Consider the following 19,332-nt stretch of genomic DNA (forward strand, 5'->3'; position numbering starts at 1 on the left):
AAAGTCCAGCCCAGTGACATATATAGTTGGTGCTGTAAAAGGGTCAATTTCATAAAGCTGAAAACAATTAGGAGCCAAATCAGCTGGGAGCAAGAATTTCATCAGAAAAATGTAAATGATAGTTGGCAATTGTTTAAGAACACTTTCCTAGATGCCCAAAAAGCCACTATCCTACAATCTAGAAAGAAGGCCATATTGATTTTTTTAAATTGTGTAGAAGGGAAGTGAAGGCAGCTATAAAAAATATAAATAATAATATATAACAAATGGAAGGAAAAGGAATTAGATTGTAATGAATATAAATCAGAAGTTTGGAATTGTAGAGAATTGATAAGGGAAGCAAGGAGAAATCTAAGGCCAGCAGAGTTCAGGACAATAAGGAGGAGGTTTTAAGTATATTAGGAACAAAAAGAAACCTAACGATGCTATTGGTCCATTACTAGATAAAAGGATAGAATTATCCATAATAATATAGAAAAAATAGAAATGTTAATTAAATATTTCTGTTCTGTGTTTGGAAAAAGAACAGATGATATAATCATATCATATATGATAACACTCTTTCCATTCCACTAGCATCTCAGGAAGATGTTAAATGGAAGCTACTAAAGATAGACATTTTTAAATCGGGACATCCTTGAGTTTTAAAAAAGCTATCTGAGGCGCTCACTGGACTATTCATGTTGTTTTTTATTAAGTCTTGGAACACTGGAGAAGTTCCAGAATAGTGGAAGAAAGCTAATGTTGTGCCAATATTTAAAAAGGGTAAATGGAATGACCTGGTAATTATAGACCTGTGAGTGTGATATCAATCCTGGGCAAGATAATGGAGGAGCTGATATGGGTTCAGTTAATAAAGAATTAAAGGAAGGTAATATAATTAATGCCAATCATCATGGGTTTATGGAAAATAGATCCTGTCAAACTAACTTGATATGTTTTTTTTAAATTAGATTACAAGTTTGGCTATAAAGGTAATAGTGTTGATGTATTATTCTTAGACTTCTATAAGACATTTAACTTGGAACTTTTGATTAAAAAACTCAAACAATATAAAATTAACATGGCACACACCAAATGGATTGAAAGCTGGCTGGCTGTCTCAAAATGTCATTGTAAATGGGGAAACACCATTGAGCAGGTATGTTTCTAGTGGGGTCCCACAAGGATCAGTTTTTGGCCCCTGGCTTGTTAACATTTTTATCAATAACCTGGAATAAAATCTAAAATCATCACTGATAAAGTCTGTGGATGACACAAAAATTGGGGGAGTGGTAAATAATGAAGAGAGGTCACTGATACAAAGCAATCCGGATCACTTGGTAAGCTGGGCGCAGGCAAACAAGATGCGTTTTAATATGGCTAAATGTAAATGTATACATTAGGAAAAAAGAATGTAGGCTATATTTACAGTATGGGGTAGTCTATCCTGGGAAGAAGTGACTCTGAAAAAGAGTTGGGGATCATGGTGGATAATCAGCTACACATGACTTTGTGGCCAAAAGGGCTAATGCGTGTGTGACACTCTGGCCAAAAGGGCTAATGTGACACAGGAGAATCTTGAGTAGAAGGAAAGAGGTTATTTTACCTCTGTATTTGGCCGTGGTGTCACTGCAGCTGGAATACTGTGTCCCGTTCTGGTGTCCACAATTCAAGAAGGATGTTGATAAATTGGAGAGGGTTCAGAGCAGAACCAGGAAGATGATTAGAGGATTAGAAACCATGCATAATAGTGAGAGACTCAAGAAGCTCAATCTATTTAGTTTAACAAAGAGAAAGTTAGGGAGTGACTTGATTACAGTCAATAAGAATCTACTTGGGGAACAAATATTTGAAAATGGGCTCTTCAGTCTAGAGAACAGTATAACACGATCCAATGGCTGGAAATTGAGGCTAGACACATTTAGGTAAATAAGGCATAATTTTTAACAGAGTGGGCAATTAACCATCAGAACAATTTACCAAGGGTTATGGTGGATTCTCCATCACTGGCCATTTTGAAATCAAGACTGGATGTTTTTCTAAAAGATCTGCTTTAGGCATTTTTTCAGGGAAGTTCTATGGCCTGTGTTATACAGGTGGTCAGACTAGATGATCACAATCACCCCTTCCAGCCTTGGAATTTATGAAGCCATGAACTAGAGGAGATAGCTTTATGCCACCTTTACATCCCCTGATCTTGGCTGGGGATATAGTTCAGCTGGCTAGACTTGTTAGAGCCTCAGGGATGCCCTAAGTTGTATCCAACTGTCCTGGGACCCAAAATGTCATTTTGGCAACCAGGGATAGCCGGAGCACAGAACTGCTCAAGTCATGTCCTATCTGCTGTCCCTGAGTGCTTGGAAGTATGTGGCATAGAGCTGGTATATTGGATTGATATCATTTTGGGGGTTGCCCCATTCTAGAGGAATACTCAGCTAGCTGGTTAGAGCACCAGAGGGTTAACTCAAGCTGCTAACCTTAGTTAAAAGCCAACGTGCCATGTTTTCACTGCTATTTCTAATCCTTTTTCCCAATGCAGACATATCCTTAGATCTGATCTACTAATAGCTGATTGAGTCTTTTCTCTTTTGAATCATCCCCATAGGAATATACAGTTACTTAAACAGAATGCAACCAAAATGAAAAATTAACAAATAAACATAGCACTATAATTCAGTGTGCAGTGCAATAAAATATAACTTTATGGAAAGAATAATATCATTTACCAATAAATCACTAATAATTGAAAGGGAACAGACAAATTTTAATACTTTGCTACAATACCGTCATACTAACAATATATTCATTAAGTTTTATGATCAAGAGTCTTTGCAAGTATTGGGAAAGGCCCCACAACAGATTTGTGCTTATTTCTAAAATCAGGCACTTTGCCACAATAGACTGTGACAGTGTTTCAAACAGGCTCTTCATAGAAAATCAAAGGACTCTAACTACTGCAAATGGAGAGAGATGCAGTGTTGTCAGTTAGAGAGGGGGCCCATGCCACAAAATTCAGATCAGGATTTGATCCAGATTTCTCAGTTCTCCCCCCAAATTTTGAGGTTTTGTGATAAGGGGATTCAGGTGGGCTTGTTATAAACAGAGTCCAAATTGTGACATAAAGGCTAATGCTGCCCCAAAGAGCTTGCCATCTAATATTCTGACAGAAGAGGCCTGGGGAAACCCTTAGTAAGCAACAGCCAGATTCTGCCACGGTTAGTAACATTTAGGGGTGCCTTACTCTGCGAGCAGACCTATTGGACTAGAATCTCAGCCGGTGTAAAACAGTGCTGCCCCACTGAAGTCAACGTTGCTAAGGGTGGAAGAATCTGTCTCTAAGTCTGTGTGCTCATTCCACAGTGAACTAATAAAGCCTGGGAGATTATAGCTAACTTGCAACAAAGGTAATAGCTAATGTTCCTCTGGCCATTTCTCTTTGGAAGGGGGAAGGGGATAGAGTGCCATAACCAAACCCTAGAAGAAATCACACAGAGAAATCACACAGCAGAATATGAGGAAGCATCGTCATGTATCATAGGGCTAGCTCTTAAATATAATTTACAATACAATAAAAGTTTAGTTGCTCAAGACATTGCCAGGATCAGTATTTTGGAAAACAGTTTGGATACTGTGGAGGCAGCAGAAGCGAACAGGGGAAACCAGATTAAAATTTTGAAACAAGCTGTAAGCCCTTGGCAAAGCATCGTTCTTTATTAGAGAAAAATGTGATTCTCCACAGAATAATCATTCACTGAAAATCATGCATGAATAATGCGAAAGGCAGAAAACCATCCCCAAGAAGTAGTATAGCCTCTTTCAGCCCATGGGGAAATTATCAGAACCACTCAGGGAAAACCTATTCTTGTAGAATAAAGCATACCAGGTAGGGCAGATATTGCAACAGTAAATCTTCCCATCGGCCTATGCTTGGAAAGAAAAGCACTAGACAGCTACTTCCAATGTGGTGCAGCCAGTAAACAGCTACTTTGTGAGCCCAGAACCTTAGACTCCAGCCAGAAACAAGGATGTTTCCCATCACAAGACAATAAACTATCTCCATCAAATTTCTTCTGCTGCAGTTACATTGTTAATATGTTAGGGAAAGATCCTTGCCATACTTTACACCTGTAAAGTGAAATACACACCCACAACCTGATTTTGATCTCTCTTATAGAGCTGGGCAGGAAATATTTTCCCCATCCCGTGAATATTTTCGAGAGTTCAAAATTTCCTCCCATCTTGAATCAGGACAAAAACTCAAAATCTCAAAAATATTCATGAACTGCTCTACTCACTTACACCAGTGTAAATCAGAAATAAGTGGAGCTGGCCCACTGTGTAAAGCCCATGTAATTAGGCCTCATATAAATCAATAAAGTCTTGGTTACAGATTTCTCAGAAAAGATTTTGATTTTAGTTACCTTTGGACTTCACTCCCCTTTTTTCCCCCATGTTTGCTTTCTTTGATGTTCTTGAATACTTGCTGTGTTGGCTTTAGAGAGAATGTTCAGATACTCCACAAACTGCACTAGTGTATATGAAGTTAATGTTACTATCTGTGAGCTTATAATTATAATCTTGATTATTTTGAGGATTGTTCTTTTCTATTTCGGAGTCTGGCTCAGCTTTTTATTTCATCTCATTCTCTTTTTGTGGGACTTATGGCCAATTTCCCTGCCACACCTTGTTGCAGCAACTGTGACTAAGGTACATTAGAAAACAGATGATATTTTATTGTCCTTCTGCAGGACACGTGTGTATTGTGTTTTTTCCATTAAGTTTAATGATACATTCTTATGGTTTTCTGTAAAAATCAGTAACATGGTTTATAAAAACAAAAAACAAAAACAAAAGCCCCACTACAACCCCAAAACAGATATTAATGCTATAAAAGTTCAGATGCAAGTTAAATGGCCTTCAGAGACCACATATAGTAGATTCTAAATGAGGGATGAAATCCTGGCCCCACAGAAATCAACAGGAGTTTTGTCATTTACTACAGTGGGGTCAGGATTCTCTTAAAGATATTTAATGGATGAAACAACCTATGTGTAAAAAATAGCAGTAGGTAACATCCTACTTTCCAACAACTCCACAGCTTTTTGTGCTATTAACAACTGACACTAAATTATTATAGAATGTTCTTAGAATACAGCACGATAGGTGGATGCCTTGCAATACTGAAAAATACGAATACATTTTTGGAGAGAATGGTTTTCTGTCTTGTGGATTATTAAAAATAAATCAATGAGTTTATTAAATCCATCGTTTAAGATTACGAAAGAAATCAGTTTAGGGAAAGGGATGCTGCTTACATTTATCTGCTCTCTGATTATCATCACCATTTTTTGTCAGTAGCAGCTGAACTTGAGAAGAGCGGTTCTCATGAGAAGGTGGGATGGATCTGGCCAGCCTGCAGGTTTTGCTGTTTTTGGTGAATTCTGGGTTGTACGTCAGGCAGAAGCTTCCCCAAGGGTCACTAAAGTTTAAAAGGCCTGATTTCTCACTTACACAAACCTCCCTGTACACCACTTGGATCCTAAAATGGGTGTAATTTTTATACCCTTTGTTTAACTGGGAATCTGGTCCTGCTGAGAACAGACCAGCAGGCCTCGTGGTCCAGGTACCAGGTCTTGCTGCACTGCATGGAGGAACAGGACGAGCCCTGAACAGCAGATCCACCTAGCGGGAGCAGCACTGATTCCTTACTAGGAGGAGGAAAATAGGTTAATGAGCTGGTCACTACCCTCCAACAGACTGAGTAGGCAGGTAACAAGCTGTTAGCAAATGGCATTAACCAAACTTACAAAACTTCAGAAAGGTTTAATTTAAAGGATGGGTAAATATTCAAGATGATATTTTAATTTAACTGAACCTGTTCACTTGTCCTGAGTGACATGTACATGAAGGGTTAAATTTTGCCTTCAGACAGACATGAATATCATCCATAATGTTGACTCAAGGCCTGATTCTGACCTCACTGACACCAGTTTTACATCACTGTAACTGCACTGACTTCAGTGGTGTTATTACTGATTTACATCAGTGTAAGTGAGAGGAGGATCAGGCCCTGTGTGCAACCCTTCACTGGGAGAATCTGCATTAGTTAATTTTGCACTTCAGACTGGAAAGCACAAGGTATAATTCACAAAGAAACCACCTCCTATTGCCATGTGACAGGTAGTGATTCTCCATCATCTTTTTCCTGTGCTTTATCCTACGTTGACCTAAGTAACATACTGTGGACTAGGTGATGTTAGGCACAACCCTGATATGGGCTCCTGTGTAACTGCACCACCCCAAAGAGAGGCCCTGTGGAAGCACTGTGTCCCTGAGACACCCTCGGAGTCACAATTCCTTCCCTTCCTTCCTCATTGCTCCTGGGGTGTAGTCAATGCCTGCTGGCTTTTACCAGCAGCAAATTAGCACACACACCACTCTGGCTCACCTGGGGGCTTGGCACTAAGCTCTGCCCATTCCCCACTCCTCCCTGACCACCAACTCCAAAGAGAGACTAAGAAGGCATACAGGTGCTTACTTCTGTGCCCCTGGACCCAAGGTCCAGGTAGCTCATGTAGGAGTACTGGGTATAAGGTGGGGAGAGCAACTCTTACTCCCCTTAAAGCCTGTGCAGCACAAGCCATAATCTAGCCCTACCCTACTAATATGACATCCAAGGAAAGGAAATGATTTTCTGCCTTGCACATGAACTCTGCCAATTTAAAATTAGAATTTTAGCCACAGGAAGCAAGTTCCAAGAATCTTCTGCTTGATGTGCTTTTCCCTGCATATGCTGACTTGACTATCCCCATAAATATACGATGCCACCATTCTGCCAGGGAATTTTCATGCAGCATCCATGAACAATTCAGCAAAACAAAAACGAAACCAGTTTATGTACCTGTTGCTTGAGTCCTCTTTATTAATATTATCCGCTGTTGAGTAAACCCATTTTAAATATGTCTTGTAAGTAAATTCTCCAATGTTTATATAAAACAGTACTGTACCTTGAATGTATCTGCGCTGTTGGGATTAAACAGCTGGTGCTTCCCAGATCCCAGAATAATAGGACCAGAAGACTTGTTTTCTCCATAAGCGTAAAAGGACACTGTTGCTGTTGTGCCAGCTGTTTGGAAGCCCCCAGTGACTACAGTAATCTTCCAGTCTCCTTCTGCAGAGTAAAAATAAAATGGAAACACTTTTATCAGAGTAACTGCTATGTGGCTGGGAAGCTGCCTACTGCAAATCATGCATGACCAAGTCCAGGGGACTGTAACTATTGTGCACCTGAGAAGCAATGGTATTCAGAGACATGCTGGCTGAATTGCAAAATAATGTTGGAAATTCAGGTTCAGCTTGGATAAGGATCCAAGAGCTCAGATGCTTATCTTGGCCGCTCCTCAAGTCTGCAAAGTTAGGCTGGAAATCTCATGAGAACTGGCTGCTCTCTTGAGATTTCTGGCAATTTCCCACCTGAAGCATCTGTGATGGATGCGGGGGGATCCTTTCCTGCAGGATTTGGGTCACAATCCTCCTGGCTGCTGCCCACAAATTCCATAGGAACAAAAAGTATCAGAACATTTCAAAACCTTTACAAATATTTGAATTAAGTCAACATTATCCTCATCTTGTCTCCTTATCCCTGCCCAAATATTAGTGCGTCATGTAACCAAGCACGCTAGTTGCCAGAGGAAAAGTATGGGATTGAGATCATTTGTGAGTGGATCTCTGTGTCAAAGGAAAGGTCCAACAAAAGTTTGTGAACCACTGATATAAGGCATCCCTGATCTCTGTATACTTTAATGCCATTTCTTCTGCAATACACTGCATACATGTTACATAAATATCTGCAATTGGATATTAATACAAATCTCATTAAGAAGATCAGTTCACAAAAAGAAATTGTGCTTCTACATCTGAGAAGCAGGAATCATGAACTCTCTGCCATTTCTTTTATTGTGGTTTTTTCCCTGTGTGTGCAACAGGTTCCACCTAGTGACTTTAATTCATTTTGGAGAAAGCAAAACAGTTTGGAGAAAACAAAATAAAATCCTAGCCCACAGAGTTGTTGTAGATAAATGCCACACTATATACTGCAGTTTTATTAATAAAAAGCCTTGGGTTTGTTAATTGCCACATGAGTCAAGACTCAGGAATCAGACAGAAATGTTTTTTCTTGGGCCATGGTTCTACTGCTTCCTCGGGGAGGAGTTGGGATAAGCAGTGTGATCTCCTGTTTTCCGTGCCGGTAAGGGCTGGGTTCCCACTGAAAATGATATAACAAGTTTCTGTGGGGAATAAGGACCTCATGGGACATTTTCAAACACACGGGGGAAGCTAAAGACCCATTTCCCATTGAAAGGCAATGGGAGTTGGGCAGCTAATTAACTCCCCTTCGTGCCTTTGAAAATTTTCCCCCTCATGTCAATTTCTAGAGACCCACTTTCCTAGAAAAGGAACCACATTTACAGGTGGCAGGAGATACATTCACCTCCATTGGAGGAAGGATTACCCCAAAAATACTGAAGGTAGAAGCATTAAAGAGGTGAAAAGGTGGATTCTGAAGGACTACCGACTCCAACACTGGAGTCTCATCACTTAACAGATAACATAACAAATAAAGAACATTATTGACAAGATATAAAATGCAGCATGTTGTACCTTAGTTCAAATTCTGAGTTCCAAAATTCTGTGGAAAGACACTGCAGTGCTAAATTTTAAATGTGCTAAAAAAATATTTTTTTGCCTAGATTTCTATGTTGCCTCAATTATAGTGTTCCAAAAGTCTTTCCTCCTACATTCTAAAGACTGTTCATCATGTTCGTATGATGTTAGTAAGAACTTTCTCCTAAAATCTACTTAAATGGTGTGGGAGTGTTGTGCTTGGGTTTGGGAGTTTGGGGGGCGGGAGGGGATGAGGGGCAGTTATGATCCTCAATCTGTGTCCTTAAGGCAGACAGTGCAGTCCCGAAGTATCATTATTAGTGCTCTCAAGTCTGGACATTCTGCCTAGCTTTGGGAAACGCAGGGGAGACATCCCTAAAGGAACCCTTTACAAGTAGAAATGGGCCCAAGCAGTGAAGTTCAGCTATGCCTCCTGAGCTGAAACTCTCGAAAGATAGGGATATTTGGATTCAGGTTTAAATTTGGACTGTTATGCAGTATGGGGCCATCACTGAAGTCCAAATCCTAATCTCAACCAGGTGTGAATTTTCCCGGAGGCATGCTGGGGGTCTTGGTTTGCACCCATCTTGCTTGCACTGAACTCCTAAAAGTTTTGAAATGTGATTTGTTGTTTGGTATAAGAAGAGATGCAGAAGTAAAAGGAGTGTGTGGCAGTGGAGAAGACAGTAATAAAGACAGACAAGGAGAATGATACAGTGATATGTATGTATGGGATAAGGATCTCAAGAATTTCTAATCCCCACCTGGAACCAAGTGCGCTAACCACTGGGATGGGCTATAAAATCAGTCAGTTTCTCTCTTAATATTTCCTGTTGGAGCTGTTCCATTGTGTATAAATAATTGAGCATCCAATAGAACAGAGAGAGACTGACTCTATAGCCCAGTCTAACTTGGGATGTTGGAGTCCAGGTTCAAGTCCCTGCTCTGAATCAGGAACTTAAACCTGGGCCTTCCAAGCCCCAGGTAAGTACTCTAACCACTGGGCTAGTGGCATTCTAGGATTGGCTCATTTCTCATATAGCCTAGAACTGAGGATATTTTCATCAAAGCCAATAGGTATCCACAAAACATTTCCGTTTCAACAGAAAAAAAAAAGGTACTCAGATTTTTATCAACCAGCTCTACCAGTCAGCAAGATGGTGCTTCATTCTGGTTCTGGATCAGGGTCAAAATGCTAAACTCGGAGTGCTCTTTGCAGACCCAAGCCTGTGATGTCCACTGAAAATAAGTGAACTGAATGCATCATGAGCTTAGAGCCCCACTCCCCATCATTCTTCTAGATGTAAGTGGCCATTGCTATATGCAGTGATTTTACTGCACAGTCAGACACACTTGGCTGAATTGATACAATGTAGTGTCCAGTTCTGTGGACGCAGGAAGGACTAGACAGAGTTCCTTCTAAAATTGACTAAAGGCTAGGAACTGGTTTGGTGGAACTATGGCAGTATTAACGAGGAAACCTCAGTACAGAGCCTGGTAACTGCATAGAAAATATTATTTCTGAGAAAGGCAATAAAAGGATTAAGGCAAATGTAGTTGTTATTCAAAATAAAATTTATACAAGTAAAATGTGGATTTGAATATAATTTGTATAATAGATACAAATTTTATAATTAACGATTTGCCTTAGGGACACCACTTGAAAAGAGGTAGTTGAGTCTCAGTGGATATCTTGATTGCTACCATGAATTATGAACACATTTTAAAACTTTCTCCTGACATCTTCTAAATTGTTTCTCAAGCTGCAGCATAAACTATTCCTTACAGCCGGGGGGAAAAGTTGTGTGTTATTCAGATATATGTAACATAATTGTATCAGGACAGAAAAGTCAATCTGGACAAACAAGAAATTGCAGGCAGAATTGGAAAATGGAGAACTAATAGAAAGAGCTAATTATACATGGCCTTGGGTGACAAAAGCCACAGAGCCATGATGGAAAGATTAACTAAAGAAAGTAAAATTAAGAAGGATCATCATTAATTACCAGGAAAATTATAAATGCCCAGATAACCAGTGAAAGACCTCAAAATTATTGGCATGAAAAATGATAGAATAAGGAAAAGAATTTGCAAATAGCACCGTTGAAGTGATTTATCATTTAAATCAAAATGAAGAGTTCATGGCTTAGTCAAATTGCGTATTGTAATTAAAATTTTAAAAGCAAATAAATAGGCAAAAAATGTGCAAGGCAGGTAGTTCTGAAACAGAGACACTCTTGATTAGAATACAGAAAGCAGCAGCAGGATTTACCATTTGCTTCATCTTGCATTTTCAGCTGACGATTTATTTGCAGTTCTGCCAAAAATAAAATATGAAGTGCAGTTAATAATAGACCTGGCTGGTTACATTAAGAAAAGGTGGAGGGAAAGACAGCATGATATTAACCCTTAGGCTCCTGCATAAGCAAATCGTCCCTCTCTCACCTCATAATAAATATTATATAATATATAAACACACACATATATAAAAACTTGCCTGGGAAATGGAACTGGGGAAGCTGCAAAAGGGTTAAGGTTAAATTGTAAGTATAATTTCAGCACAAAGATTCTAAGCAAACCATACAAATTATTTATTTCATCTCCATAGTGTAACAATAACCCTTACCTTCCGGGTAGAGCTCAATTTCTGAGTGAATTATTCCCTGGGACATAAATGGAAGCCACCTGAGCATAAGCAAGCAAATAAGAAAGAAGATTGGAATCAATTTGTTCTTCATTGCATGTAACTGAATGATCGGAGGATTATTTTGAATGTTGAACATGAGTAGTAGCAGGGGCATTGTCTCTTGAGCAGGTGCCTTATAGTTTGATACATAGTACAACTTCAGGCCTCGATCCTACAAAGGGACTGTGCAGGTTTAAGAGCCCTTGCTGACATTAACTGCACCTTTGCAGGATTGGGGCCTAAAGACAACATTCAAGATAGCAGAGAACTGGTGTGGAAAAAATAAGAGCCAGCTTCACCCACAACAGCTGAATCAAAATCAAAGGAGTCTTATTTTAAAGAGTTGGGATAAGGACTGCCTACCCCATAACTCTAGCCTTGTTACCCCTCAAAGAGATAGTTATTTTTACTTAAAGGTAAACTCTCAGTCCCTGGACCAGAAGTGCATACAGTATTTGTTCCATTTGAAGAAGAAGCCAACCTATGGAAAGCCCCATGACATGACGCCCCAGTATGGGAGTATCCACAGAGATAGTTGGTGCATATTAGAAGTTAGAGAAAACGAGCTGGAATTAGCTCAGTTTACTTATCCCTAATCAGGGGATGACAGAGGGCCATTAGTCTACTTTCATATACCACCATTTTACCCTGGTGCACAGCATTGGGTCTGTTTCTCATGTGCATTTATGGCTGTAACTATCAGGGTCCAGACAGCCCAAGGGGAAAACCAAAGGTTTAAACCCCCCAAATGAGCAGCTGAACCAACTGATTGCAGACTGTATTATTGTACTATAAGCATACTGAGTAAGGCCTTTCATGCAAGCCTGGAATGTTCTGAACTTGATCGTCATTCTGAGATATGTGTACATACTGTGGTTACGAATCTATGTATTTATGCATATAGAAAACTGTGCTCATAACCACACCTACAATTTCAACTACACATCACAGCCCAGAGGGCACCTTCCAAGACAGGGATTTATATGACACCGGCTCCAAGCAACAACCCACTGTCTAGCCAGGAAAAGACAATGGAGTTAATGGAAAGTTGTCGAGACATCCTGGCTCTCAGGTAAGGGGGGGATTTCTTCACTCTGAATAAACATGAGTCATCATGGACTGAGAGAAAAAAAAGTAGACACAAGCCTGCTTGTAAAAGGCTTTTTCCAAGGTTTTCTGACAGTCACTTGGCAAGTGCTGTCCATGAAACACTGGATTCTATTACAGCTAGGGGTAGGCTGGGAAACTGTTCAAAGGCAATAGATAACTTGTATTAGAAAAGGGTTGCATCTTTATGTTTCTTTTCTGTGTCACCTGTATATCTTTGTTCTCCCTTACTACTTCATCTTTGAATCTATGGCTTTTCTATTACTTAAGCCTTTTTTTATCTTTACCGCAAACAGGTCTCTCATGTGCTAACTGTGTGGAGAGTGTGCCCCAAAGTAAACTGGTGCCTGGGGGGGGCTGCGTTCATGCCTTGAGGGGGTGATGAACCAGAGGAAATTTGTCCAAGTGTCTGGGAATTAAGAACTTGGGAAGGATGGATTTGGGAAGGCCTGGGAATGAAAGAGTGTTGGTGTCACCCTACAAGGAGTAACTTGGCTGGTGAGAGCCAGGGTGAGATCTTGGGTAAGCGGAACAGCACCAAGGTATCTAAGTACAGGGTAGGCAGTGACAGCGGCCCTTACTGGTCCAGCGGTCCCCAAAATGTCACAATGTCCCTTTACACTTCTCTGAGTACATGAGAATCAGGCACTAAGATTTCCATGAAACTACTCTTGATTTGCATGGGTGTGACAGAGAAGAACCAGGCCCAAAGCATTGTTCAATACTTTGGGAAGGAATGCTATGAAAAGTTAGGGAAATCCTGCAATAGATGAATAAGAAGTCCAAAGCTGAGCTTTAAAGATGAAGACAGAGGGCCAGATTCTGCCTTTTTTACTCCTGCAATCCCAGTGGAGTGCATGGGTTGCACAGATGTACTTGAAGGCAGAATTTGGCCCAATCTTTTCAATAGGAAAAGACTGAACCAAGAGCGCTTTTGACACCCTAAACTTTGGGACCCACTTTGCCAACTTTTGTTTACTTCCTGCTCAGCAAAAATGAATATTTGTTTCTATGTAGATCCACCGTTGAGCAGGCTTCTGGTTTATTTACATAGTTTCAGTTTAGTGAACTCAATTAACCTCTAATGTGACCCAAACTTCCATGGAATTACACTGGGGATGAATTTAGCTGAATGGGGTCAAATCTGGATGCCTGTGCCAAACCCAATTAATCTGGGATTGTGCAGGGTGGTTCCAGAGAGGTCAAGTGGGGTGGAATCTTCCTCCACTCGCCTGTGTTCCTCCACTGTTCCAGCCTCAGAGCTGCAGTCACCACTGCCACTGTGTAACCCATGCCTGCTTGGTGTGGCACTCTGTCTCCCTCTAGAGGCAGCCAGACCAGCTAGAGCAGGGGTGGCCAACCTGAGCCTGAGAAGGAGCCAGAATTTACCAATGTTCATTGAGAAAGAGCCACAGTAATACATCAACAACCCCCTATGAGCTCCCCCCAGCTCCCAGCGGCTCCCCCCACCAACAACCCTGCTGATCAGTGCCTCCCCATCCCGCCCCGATCAGCTGTTTCATGGCATGCAGGAGGCTCTGGGGGGAAGAGGGGAGGAGTGAGAGCACTGCAGGATCAGGGGAGGGGATGGTATGGGTGAAGTGGGGGCAGGGCCTATGGCAGAGCCAGGGGTTGAGCAGTGAGCACCCCCCCAGCACACTGGAAAGTTGGCACCTGTAGCTCCAGCCCTGGAGTCGGTGCCAATACAAGGAACTGCATATTAACTTCTGAAGAGCCACAGGTTAGCCACCCCTGAGCTAGAGACTGATTAACCTGCTAGAGTTTTGGCTAAGAGACTGCTGTCTTCTAGCTCATGCTAAAGAGGCTCATGCATTGATTCCCAGAGATCCCAGGTTTGATCCCGGCTACCGAAAGGTTGTCGGTGTTACAACTGTACACTCAAATGGTGGGAGGTGAGATTTAGCAGTGATATCCACAAAGTTGCAGGTGCATACCCCTCCCAACTCATGTCAAATCTCTCTTATGTGTCAGGGTAGAGGAAGCCCCTCTGATGCTCAGCTGTGAGGTATACAGGATGTCTGCACTCCCTGCAGGGGTTCCCCTCCTCCCACATTCTGACTGCAGATCTGTCATAGTTCTGCTACCGATCAGGTGGTATACGCATGCTTGGTGTGTGCAAAACATTCTTTGCCTCATAGGAAACAAAAATGATTCAGCTGAAGGCACAAGAGAAAATGTTCAATTTCTCAAATCTTTGCTACCTGCCAGAAAATCAGAGCTGCATCTGGGTGTCTCATTCTATCTGTTTCCAAGCGCCACATGTCAGTTTCACACCAAAGAATAGCATGAAACTGACAAAGAAAAGGAGCAAGGTCTGCAACAACAGGAATAGATGCTGAGATAACCAGAAATGATTAACAGTGGCACCTGAGGAAAAAGGTCAATTAACCCCCTGCTAAATATCCAGCTCTTTATTTTCAGAAAACAGGAGCTTTGATTTAAAAGGGGAGAATATAACCATTTTCTAAAGATGTGTTTTATGCCTTGCTGACTAAAAACAGAGAGCGTTAAACACTGATCCATTTACACATTGCTTTTCACATTCTTATTTCCTCTCTCTTTTCTGGATTATCCTTAGAGGAACTTTTTCCTTCCACATAGTAAGGCTATTGCAATCTCAACATGAGAGCCTCTTCATTAATCAGTAGTTATGGACTGCTGTAGTGAGGCTGCTGGGGCCTGATCCTATATGGTTCTGAGCTTCCTAGCCCAGATCAGCAAAGCACTTGGCATGTGCTTAACAACAAGCACACACATAGTTCCAAGAATCAGGGCCAGAGGGCAGGTACCTTGGTACCTTCCCACCAGCTCACTAACAGGCTAAATCCCAGGAGGTGCTGAGCACCTTCAATTAACCTTGAAAGAAGCACTTAGCATTTCATAGCACCAGATCCTAAGAACCTTAATACATTAACTAACTGACCTTCTAGTTTTCAGTGCTACAGCACACACTGGGCTGTTGGCTTATTTATGCTGCTCTCCTGTTAAAAGCAGGTTATGCAGATATATTGTGTAATCCTAAATGCTGAAAACATGTTGATGTATAATTTTAAAACCCCAAGACAGAAATAACATTTTAATTGAAATCCATGAGAATGGCTGGATTTTGCCTGTGCAAAATCAAAAGTCAGGATTCTATTAAATCAGAAAAAATGTCGACATTTCCCAGATTAACTGAGAGAATTAAGGAATTTGGTATCTTATATTACAAACCAGAAAAAAAAATCAAGTCTTCCAGTATAAAATGAAAATAAAGCCATGAGGCTGTGAAGATAAAGCATATCAGAAGCATGTCTGAGGAACAAAGCATTTTCCTTCCTTGAGAAGAGCATTGTGTTGCAGCTTCGTTGGCCAATAAAGAAGCCATCCCTTGGTGGTCCTGCTGCCCTATTTTAAACTCTCGTCAGTAGCAATGTTCTTTTTATAGCAGTCGCAAAGGCAGGAATGATATAACTTCTCTTTCCTTTTCACCTTTAGAGCCTCTGCTGCTGAATATTTTCTGCTGACCAGCCTCCTAGGTGCTAATTATCACAGAATGAATACGCCGAAGTGCCCTGTCATGCATGATGTCTGAGCCATGTGACTGAAGGATGGATATGATACTGAGCTGATCTTTCTTGCTTGAGGTAGGCAGCTGGCCTCATTTCTCTATAGAGCCTTCTGTCTGATTAATGTCAGAGAGCTGTTTGTATCTTTTCACAAACAGATATAAGATATTGATGAAACACCAACTAGTATGTGACCAAACCTGCATCCCTTACTCACATGAGAAATCCCTATTCTCATCAGTATTAATAAAAGTAATTATAATAATTCATAGGGTTGCCTTAATCTCAAAACATTTTACAAAGGCAAGTGAACATTTTTATTCCTATTTTAAAGATAGTGAACCTGAGGCACAGAGAGTTCAGCAAGTTCAGCAAGTTGCCCAAGTTTACACCAAATCAACAACAGATCTGGAAATACAAACTAGGTCTCAAAAAAAAAAGGAGGACTAGTGGCACCTTAGAGACTAACCAATTTATTTGAGCATAAGCTTTCGTGAGTTACAGCTCACTTCATCGGATGCATTCGGTGGAAAATACAGTGAGGAGATTTATATACACACAGAACATGAAAAAATGGGTGTTATCATACACACCGTAAGGAGAGTGATCACTTAAGATGAGCTATTACCAGCAGGAGAGCTGGGGGGCGGGGGGAAACCTTTTGTAGTGATATTCGATCACTATCATCAATCATCATCGATCAATCAATCATCGGATGCATCCGATGAAGTGAGCTGTAACTCACAAAAGCTTATGCTCAAATAAATTGGTTAGTCTCTAAGGTGCCACTAGTACTCCTTTTCTTTTTGCGAATACAGACTAACACGGCTGCTACTCTGAAGCTAGGTCTCCTGACCCCAAATCCAGAGACCTGTCCACTGGGGCACATTGCCTCCTATCAATCCACTAATTTCAGTGGGTCTACTCACATAAAGTTATTCACATGTATGAGAGTTTGCAGTGCAAGAATATGTATGTGCTTGAGCAGGTCTTTGGTTTCCACAGCTCTTCTTTTTGTTAAATGTAAAAAGGCTGGATGATGTGGTATTTCTCAAGTGACTTTAGCTATGCTGGTGTAACCCCTGCTTGCTGAGGGAGGGTAGGGGGTTACACTGATTTAATAACTTAAATTAGGTAACCACCAGAAAACTTTCCCCTTTTTGGCATGTCAGCCATCTCTTCGGCAAGAACAAATGCTACTCCTGGATTGCGCTCCTCGTGGATTTCCCATGGAGAATTAGGCTTTAATTTAAAAACCTGTTTGTATGATTTATCTTTGTTTCTTTCATGGGAAATTCTCACCCACCACCTTAGAGCATTGCTCCACATGTGACACAGAGACACTTGCACAATCAATCATATAACATAATGAAGTACGGAGTTACTTTGGCACACACTACCTGGTAATCACTAAATTAAGCAATCAGTCCTGGAGTGATAAGTAATATGAGTTTATCTGCCTGGTCCTGGAAAAACCAAACTGAGCACATCTATTGGCTAAATGTTTCACATAGGTATCATCTAAAGGGTATGTAGCCTTAAAGGATTATATGATATTTGGGAAGACAAAGCAAGTTTAAAAACAAAAGGGCTGTAGTATATATACAACCTCTCACAGTTGAAAATATATTCAGATGTCTTCCCAGCTTTTCTGATGATTACTTTCTCACAGTACCAGTACTGCGCCTCGTTACTGGCCTCGCAGTGCAATAGCACCTTCTGCAGTTTTCCAAGAGATACAGCTTCCATTTCAAACATATCCACCTAGAAGACAACAGTTCAGACAACACTTCATAACAGCAGTAAGAAAGGCTAAAAGCTGCTCAGCATTTTAAGGACATTGATCCAACTCTCCTTACAGCCAAGGAAAAGATTCCAATTGGATATAATGGGAGTCAGATTGTTCCCAAAGGGGCAGATTCAAGCCCATCGAAGTTAACCAGTGTCTTTCCATTGGCTCGATGGATTCTGGATCAGGTAATAAGTGGACAAGGGTTACCCAAAGCTAAAAATCTGAATGTAATAATATTGGCAAAAACCTCATGTAAATTACCTTTACGATCCTTCCCCAAAAGTAGTGCAAAATTCTTCAGTACTGATCCAGTACACCTTACAATAATGCTTGAGCAGTGTTTGGGGTGATTACTTTACAATACCGTAACACTATTTTCTTAGTAAGGGACATAGTTGCTTCATGGGAGGTTCCCCCCTCTATTTAAATGCCACTATGCTGAAAAAGCCACTTTGTTCTGCTTATCCATTTAGATTTGTGCAAAAGTTTGATGAAGATTGCTTTAATGGAGGCATGCAGCTGATCAGGTGAAAGATTCAGGTTGGCCAAGTTTTGACCTCACGAAGAGCACACAGTTCTCTTGTGCAAACTCTCTCTCTCTCTAAGTTTAACAGTCTGAATCATGTTTAACAGAAAAATTCAAAGGGAAGAGGTGAAAAGTATAAATTTATTACACACACGCAGAGATATAAAAAAAACAACAACGCTAAAAGCATGTTAAGGTTGTAAAGTCAAGCACTCAAAAGATAGGAAATGCCAGAATTAGGGGTGTCCATGTAACCTTAGTTCAGCCTCCTTGTGCATATGCATGATGAGACATTCTTTAATTATATGATCACATACTATATTTTCCACAGGACCACCTGCTTCATTCAGTGAACAGGATGGACAGAGCTCACTGATGGGTAACTCTCCAATATTTATTTTTATCCTCCTCGTTCTGTGTGGGTCTGCCCCCTCCAGCGCCCGCCACTTTATTTACTGCACAACAACCAAACCTTGCACTGAATACAGAATTGTTCATTTCCTCATTGGTTTTTCTGTGCTGCAGTCAATGAACTGGTGTTCACAGTACTCTGCTGAGGTGAGGTGAAGTGGTGTTATTATCTCCATTTCATGATGAAGTTGAAGAACAGAGATTAAAGCCAAAATTGTCATCTAATTTTGGGTGCTCAATTTTAGAAGCGTAGGGCTGGATCTTTCAGAGTACTCAGTATTTCATAGCACTTTACATGTTCAGAGCACAGCTCCCATTAACCTCAGTTCCAGCTATGAGTGCTCAGCAAGTTAGTAAATCAGAGCTCAAGCATCTCAAGTTGAGTACCCAGAAAATGAGGAACACCACGGCCACCTGTGAAAGTTTGGTTTAAGTGCCTTGCCCAGCATCACATTAGGAACTCTGTGGCAAAGGCAGGAATAGAATCCAGTTCTCCAGGGCAGTATTCAACTGCCTGAACCAGCAGATGCTACTTTCTGTTCGTGCAGTCCCCTGCCTCATTCACTACACACCTTCCAGCTTCTGTAACAAATGA

At 40.8% G+C, this 19,332-nt stretch overlaps 1 protein-coding gene across 1 annotated transcript in view; it reads right to left on the bottom strand.

Annotated features, from left to right (window-relative positions):
- Nucleotides 1-19,332, bottom strand: part of RP1 (RP1 axonemal microtubule associated) — a 295,779-nt gene that overhangs the window by 157,516 nt on the left and 118,931 nt on the right. The window contains exons 22-25 of the mRNA XM_043539623.1: nt 17,618-17,772; nt 11,273-11,331; nt 10,919-10,963; nt 6,990-7,153 (exon numbers count right to left, since the gene is read on the bottom strand). Coding sequence (XP_043395558.1) covers nt 6,990-7,153; nt 10,919-10,963; nt 11,273-11,331; nt 17,618-17,772 — 423 coding nt within the window. The remainder of the gene's footprint in view (nt 1-6,989; nt 7,154-10,918; nt 10,964-11,272; nt 11,332-17,617; nt 17,773-19,332) is intronic.

Source organism: Chelonia mydas, chromosome 2 (genome assembly GCF_015237465.2).
Source record: "Chelonia mydas isolate rCheMyd1 chromosome 2, rCheMyd1.pri.v2, whole genome shotgun sequence".
Lineage (NCBI taxonomy): Eukaryota > Metazoa > Chordata > Testudines > Cheloniidae > Chelonia > Chelonia mydas.